This window comes from Tupaia chinensis, unplaced genomic scaffold, assembly GCF_000334495.1.
Source record: "Tupaia chinensis unplaced genomic scaffold, TupChi_1.0 Scaffold000115_1, whole genome shotgun sequence".
Classification (NCBI taxonomy): domain Eukaryota; kingdom Metazoa; phylum Chordata; class Mammalia; order Scandentia; family Tupaiidae; genus Tupaia; species Tupaia belangeri.
Genome location: NW_006159579.1, coordinates 4,325,105 through 4,331,558, shown reverse-complemented (window position 1 = coordinate 4,331,558; position 6,454 = coordinate 4,325,105). Strand labels below are relative to the sequence as shown.

The following is a 6,454-nucleotide window of genomic DNA, read 5'->3' as shown; positions in this document are numbered from 1 at the left end:
AAAGAGGTCAGAATCCAGACCGCCCTCATCCTTGGGAGGATTGAGATACACACCTGCCACTGCCCATCATCAGTGAATCCAGGTCTCCTTTCACAAAGAACGAGTTGCTTCCCGTCCACTTAAAGACCTGCGGTGACAGGAAAGTTTGTCCAGGTTACAGGCCAGTTCTACCCCTGCAGTTTGGTCTGTGACCGCTGGGTGGCAGTGTTGTGCAGGGAACACACCCAGGCCCAACTAATGCAGAAGTACTCCGGACCCAGGGCTCCCAAGTTTTCTGCTCCCTCTCCTTGGGGTGTACCCCCTCGTGTCCTCTAGTTTGGATTCCCAAAGACTAGAATCTTCTTCATTCTGGGAATAGAACAAAAAGCCTCTGAGGCTTCCTGCTTCCAAAGCTGGAGAGAGGAGGTGGAAAGTCCAGGTCAGGAGTTGACTGATAACTGCCATTTACTAACTTGCTCATCATCTGCTCTCCCCAGAGGTGACACCACACCCACCTGCCCTCCTGTGCTTCCTCACTCCAGTTTATCGCCAAGTCCTGCAGGCCCTAGGTAGCCCTGCCTCCACCATTTCTGCTCTTTCCCACCCACTCCAAGCCACGTTCACTCCTGGCTGGATCACAGCGTCGCAATGGCCTCTCTGCTGCTAATGGCCCCCAGCCCCAGCCCACCTCCACACCGCAGCCTGAGTGATCTCGTCAACATCTGATTCAGATGTCACCACTCCTCTGCTAAAGCCCCCCAGTGACTTTCCGCTGCAATAGGAATAAAATACAGCTCCTCACTGTAGCTGAAACCACAGGCTGCGCTGATGCGTCTCCCTCGGAGCTCTCCCCTTTCCTGAGTCTACCTCACCTGCACTGGCGTTGCTGTCCCTGGGACACCCAAAGCACATTCCTACCTCAGACCTTAATGAGTACTAATCCCTCTGTCCAGAACGTCCTTCTTCCAGATCCTCAAAGGGCCCATTTCTTTCTTTTTATTTATTTATTTTTTTATTATTATTTGACCAGGGAGAGAGAGAAAGGGAAAACGAGAAAGCAAGCCATCAGGTTCAGGACTTGAACTGTGGTCTGGCACTTGGGAATCCAGCAGCTTTAATCACCACACCACCTGCCAGCCCTTTTTGCCTTTTTTTTTTTTTTTTAATTTTTAAAGAATTATTTATGTTCAAGTCCTGAACCTGGCAGCTTGCTTTCTCACTTTCTCTCTCTCTCTCACTCACTCTGTCCCTCTCTGGTCAAATTAAAACAAATAAATAAAGTTAAATAAAATAATTCTTTTTAAAAGAGAATTATTTATTAAATTAAATTAATTAATGATTATTTAATTCACCAGGCGGAGAGAGTGGGAAAGTGATAAAGCAAGACACCAGGTCCTGGACTTGAACCCAGGTCAGCCATGGGGAGTCCAGCATCTCACCTACCACACCACCTGCTGGCCCCTCCAAGGGCCCATTTCTCATCTTGCAGCCCAAATGTCATCTCAGAAAGATTGACTAGACCACTGTCTCTAAAGTAGCGCTTCCTTCCAGACATTGTTTTATTTTCTTCAGCATTTACAGTTCTTAAGAGATGACTGTTCATGTCAACGTGCTGTCATCCGCCCTGCTAAAGTGCAAGTTTGATCCTGAGGCCTGTCATGATTTCTGGCTGTATTCTTGGCACGTGGCACAGATATTCATTGAATGAATCAAGTATTTAAAAGTTGAATTAGACACTAAAAGGATTTTTAAAGGGTCACAAAAGCATAATATGTTATTGCCTGTAATTATTGTAGTTGCAAAGAAAGCCTGTGAGAAACCAAAAGGTTTTTAGCAAGAAAATGGACTAATAAAAAATAATTCCTAGGTTCAGAAGGGATGAGATAATATTGACAAGTAACTAGAAGAAGACAGAACCATTCAACTCCTCCTCTCCTCTCTGCAAGGACATGACCTTGAGACTCGAAGGAGTAAGATAAATATTGCTACAGAAGAAAGTAAGACCAGCTTCTTGGTTGGCTTGGAATAGGGCTCAAGGAACTGCTGGGAATTCGTGAAGAACACAAGTGCCAGAAGACCGAAGAGATGTAGGACTCAACTGAGTTTTGAAAGATGGGATTTCATAACAGTAGGCTAGGAAGACAGATAGCAACCCCCTGAAAAAAAGAGTTCACTTTGGGACAGTTAGCATAATGGCTATGTCATTGGACTCCCATGTAGGCAACCGCAGTTCGAGTCCCAGACCCGGTGGCTTAAAACTCACGCCGGGCGCGTGTGCGTGCGTGCCCAAGATCCCGAGAGGAGAATGGAGAAGGGATTGCAGCGTGGCCATCCTCCCTGGGGCGGCGGGGTGGTGATTTCTTGCTTTCTGTCTCTCTCTCTCTCTCTGTCTGGTGAGTGCATGCGCCGTATAGCAAAAACCTCTCAAAAAAAATAGTTCACTTCAATAATTCAATTATTTTCAGCATTTATGCATCAAGCACTGTTTTAGACACTGGGCAAAACAGAACACAATGGGAAAAAAATAACTCTGCTTCGAAGGACTCACATTTAGTGGGAGAATGGTATGTTGGGGCAGGGCAGTGGCATAGCAGTGAAATGGGCGCTCTACAAGGCTGACCCACAGGGGAGGGTTCCTGGTTCATGTCCAGAGACCTTCCTGGACACAAACCAGCTACAATCTGGGGCTGGCTGGAGCTGGGGTGGATAGTGGCATGAAAAGCCTGTTGGAGAGGCCTCTCTCGTTCACTCATGGAAGAAATAAATAAAACTTAAAAAATAATAATTAAAAAAAACTATTTTAGGAACCAGCACTTGGTGTAATGACTATGTCACTGGACTCCCATATAGTCGACCATGGTTTGAGTCCCAGACCCAATGGCTTAAACTCATGGCAGGCACGTGTGCGTGTGTGCTCAAGATCCCGAGAGGAGAATGGAGGAGAAGGGATTGCGGCGTGGCCATCCTCCCTGGAGGGTTGATTTCTCGCTTTCTGTCTCTCTGTCTCTGTCTTTCTGACAAGTGCATATGCTCTATAGCAAAAACCTCTCCAAAAAAAAAAAAAAGAAAAAAGAAAAAAAAACTTAAAAAAAAAAAAAAGGAATGTTAGGGGGCTGGCAGGTGGGATGGTATTTACGGTGCTTGACTCCCACATGGTGGACCACAGTTCAAGGCCCAGACCCAGCAGTTTGAAACCCACGCCGTGCACGTGTGTGTGTGGGTGCCCAAAATCCCAAGAGGAGACTGTAGAAGAGACTGTGGCATGGCCATCCCCCCTGAGGGTTGATATCTCACTTTCTCTCTCTCTGTCTCTCTCTGAGTCCTGGTGAGTGCACATGCCCTATAGCAAAAATCTCTCTAAAAAATTTTAAATAATTCTAAAAAAATTATAAAAATGACTTCTTTTAAAAAAAAGTTAGATGATGACAAAAGCTAAAGAGAATAATGCAGAGAAAGGCAATAAGGGTTTCGGGAGGGTGAGGTGTTGTAATTTTAAATAGGCAGTCAGAGAAGGCCCCACTAAGACGTGACAACAGAGTGCTGAAGGAGTGGGGACCTGAGTCGTGTGGAGAGCCACTGGAAGGACAGAACGTGCAAAGGCCCCGAGGCAGGAGCAGGCCTGTGTGTCTGAGCTCCACCTCAGAAGTCAGCCTGGTCAGAGAAGAGTGGAGGAGAAGGAAAGACAGCAAGCAGCATCGGAGAGGCCGGAAGGTGCGGGTCACTGCACCTCACTAGAGCAGGAGCGCACCCAAGCAATGATGGTGGTCTGAACCAGGGCGACAGCGAAGACATGGTTAGAAGTGGTGGATTCTGGACGTCGACAGAGAAGGCAGGGCTGCTGGGGTGCTAGCAGCTCGGATGTGGGTGTGAGGGAAAGAAGCGTTAAGGCGGACTCCATGATCTTCGACCTCGGCAGCAGGAAGGATGGATGTGCATTCACTAATGGGCCAGGAGAGGGGGTTTTGTGGGCAGAAGACAGGAGCTCAGTTTCAGACAGACTCAGCTTGCCAGCCCAGAGGAGAGGCTGGGTGGTGACTGCATGGGTGTGAGTGTGGAGTCCCGGGAAGAGGCCATCCGCCTACGGACGGCATGGAAACCGAGAATGGAGCAGCACACAAAAGAAGTGAGGGCAGTTAGAGGAGACAAGAGCCCAGAACTGAGGCCTGATGTTGAAAGGTCGGGGAGATGGGGCCACCTTCACGGCAGAGTCGAAAGTAAACTGAACTGCCATGCTGGAGGCCACGAGGCCGACCGCAGGTGCAGGTCCCCAGCTCAGCTTAAAAACAGACCCGGTGCATCTGTGTGCACCCTGGATTCGGACAAGCTGGAGGGCTGGGGAAAGGAGACTGCAGGGCGAGGGGACTGTCGGCTGTGTCTCTTTCTGTCTCTCTCATGAGTAAAACCAATAAACCTGAGATGAGACAGCAGCAAAAGATCTGAGAGAGTCAGTGCAGTGGAAAGAAATTCTAGAACTTGGTATACGGGGAAGGCACGTGAGTGACCAGTGTCCAGCACGGCTGGCTCCTGGGAAGACTGGCCGGCCCCGGGAGGGAGCATAACAGACACTGGGTATTCCGTGTTTAGCACGGCAGTCCAGGGTGCCGCGTGACCCCTTCCCCACCAGCAGGTGGTGGCGGTGGTGTGTCCTCAGGCGTCTTAGTCTGGGCGTCAGGGAGCTCTCTAACAGCACACTGAAGCGCCTGAACTAGTTCTTCACTCTCTGACCAACATCTGGATGTGGGCCGAGGGCACATGGTGGGTTCTGTGACCATTTCGTGTTGCGCTTTCACTCCCTTCCACTTCCTTTTACTTCCGTCTTTGTTAAACCGGGTTGGCAAAAGCCAGTCCCTGGTGGAGCCCCCATCCACACCGCACGCCCCACGGGGAGCAAAGGCTGCAGGAGGACAGTGTGCCCCCGTGACTGGCTTGCTTCCTGCCCCCAGCCCCAGGCCTCCCGGCCACGCTGCCGCTCTGTCCTTTTGCTTCTCTTCCCAGCCACCATGACCATCTGACACCTCCTCTCCCCTCCAGCTCCACACCTGCGCCATCCTCGCTCCCAGCCGGCGACCTCGCCTACTCACCCAGACGAGAGGCCAGCCAATGAGTGCTTCTGTGTCTTCCTACCTGCGCCCTCAGTCTGCCTGGGCCTGCCCCGCCTGTCTTTCCACCCGGGGTCTGGGGAGCAGTGCCCATCCTCTCAGCTAGTCAGAGGTCCCCAGAGACCTACGGGGCACGTCCTTAGAGACGGGCAGGCCAAGGGCCAAGCGCTGCCCACCAGGGCTTTCCCGCGTGGAAGGACAGAGGGCTCCCCCCAGGCAACCCAGCACGGAGGATGGAGCTGGGGGCCCTGGGATCCTGGGAGCTTTGTCCTGTCATGGAGCCCACTCCCCCGAGGAAGGCTGGGGACGTCACCTTCAGCTGTGGGGAGAAGGAGAAGAGGAACGTCTCGCCGGTACCGTAGAAGCCTTGGCTGAGCCGGAGAGCCGAGGAGGAGAAGGCTCCAAACATCTGAAAAGCAGAACGTGCAACTTGCAGCTGACAGAAGTCGGCACCTGCTGGCAACCCCCATTCTCCGGGCTCGGTAATGAAGGCTTATCCCAGAGGGGCACCCGAGACCCTGGAGCAGTGCTGGGGAACTGGGCTGGGGCGTGGGGGTCCTTGAGCCCTCAGCTTCTGTCCTTTCCCAGAAGGTTCCCAGGAGGATCTTCCACTGGCATCCTCCTCTCGGTTGTCAGGACCTTCCTACTCTCCCCCCCTTTTTTTTGAGTAGTTTTCACTGGTTGGGGCCAGCAGGTGGAGGGCGGTCAAGGGTGCTGGACTCCCACATGGCAGACTACATTTCCAGTTGTGGACCTGGTGGCTTGCTTTCTCACTTTCCATCTCTCTCTCTTTCTCTGTCTCTCTCTCTGTCCCTCTGTGGTCAAATTAAAGTAAATAAATATAATAAATAAAGTTAAATAAAATAGGGACAGCAGTTAGCATAATGGCTATGTTGCTGATCTCCTACATAGTCAACCACGGTTCGAGTCCTGGACCCGGTGGCTTAAATTCACACTGGACGCGTGTACGTGCATGCCTAGGATCCTAAGAGGAGAAGGGATTGCGGTGTGGCCATCCCCCTGGGGGGTGATTTCTTGCTTTCTGATTCTGTTTCTCTCTGTCTATCTGGCGAGCACATGCGCTCTATAGCAAAAAGCCTCACACACACAAAAAAAAAGAGAGAGAGAGATCCTGCATAATCCATCTGTTTGGTAAATTGCTTCTTCCTCACTTTTCTTTATACATCTGAAATACATGGGAAAGTTAAACGCACAATATGGATACCCTCCACTTAGATCCAGCAACTGTAAAGGTATTTGCCCTATTTTCTCTCTATATATATTTTTTCCCTGAACTATTTTCTTTTGTTGTTGTTTTGGTTTTTAAATCATTATTTTATTTAATTGTATTCATTGTCATTATTTTATTTTATTTA

General features: G+C 50.2%; 1 protein-coding gene and 1 long non-coding RNA gene across 2 annotated transcripts in view; one reads left to right on the top strand and one right to left on the bottom strand.

Annotated features, from left to right (window-relative positions):
* TLDC2 (TBC/LysM-associated domain containing 2) overlaps positions 1 to 6,454 on the bottom strand; it is a 15,329-nt gene that overhangs the window by 1,928 nt on the left and 6,947 nt on the right. Inside the window, exons 5-6 of the mRNA XM_006144104.3 lie at positions 5,392 to 5,487; positions 54 to 127 (exon numbers count right to left, since the gene is read on the bottom strand). Coding sequence (XP_006144166.1) covers positions 54 to 127; positions 5,392 to 5,487 — 170 coding nt within the window. The remainder of the gene's footprint in view (positions 1 to 53; positions 128 to 5,391; positions 5,488 to 6,454) is intronic.
* The window catches only part of LOC114007010 (uncharacterized), a 4,597-nt gene continuing 3,612 nt past the window's right edge, over positions 5,470 to 6,454 (top strand). Inside the window, exon 1 of the long non-coding RNA XR_003548668.1 lies at positions 5,470 to 5,560. This is a non-coding gene — a long non-coding RNA (uncharacterized LOC114007010). The remainder of the gene's footprint in view (positions 5,561 to 6,454) is intronic.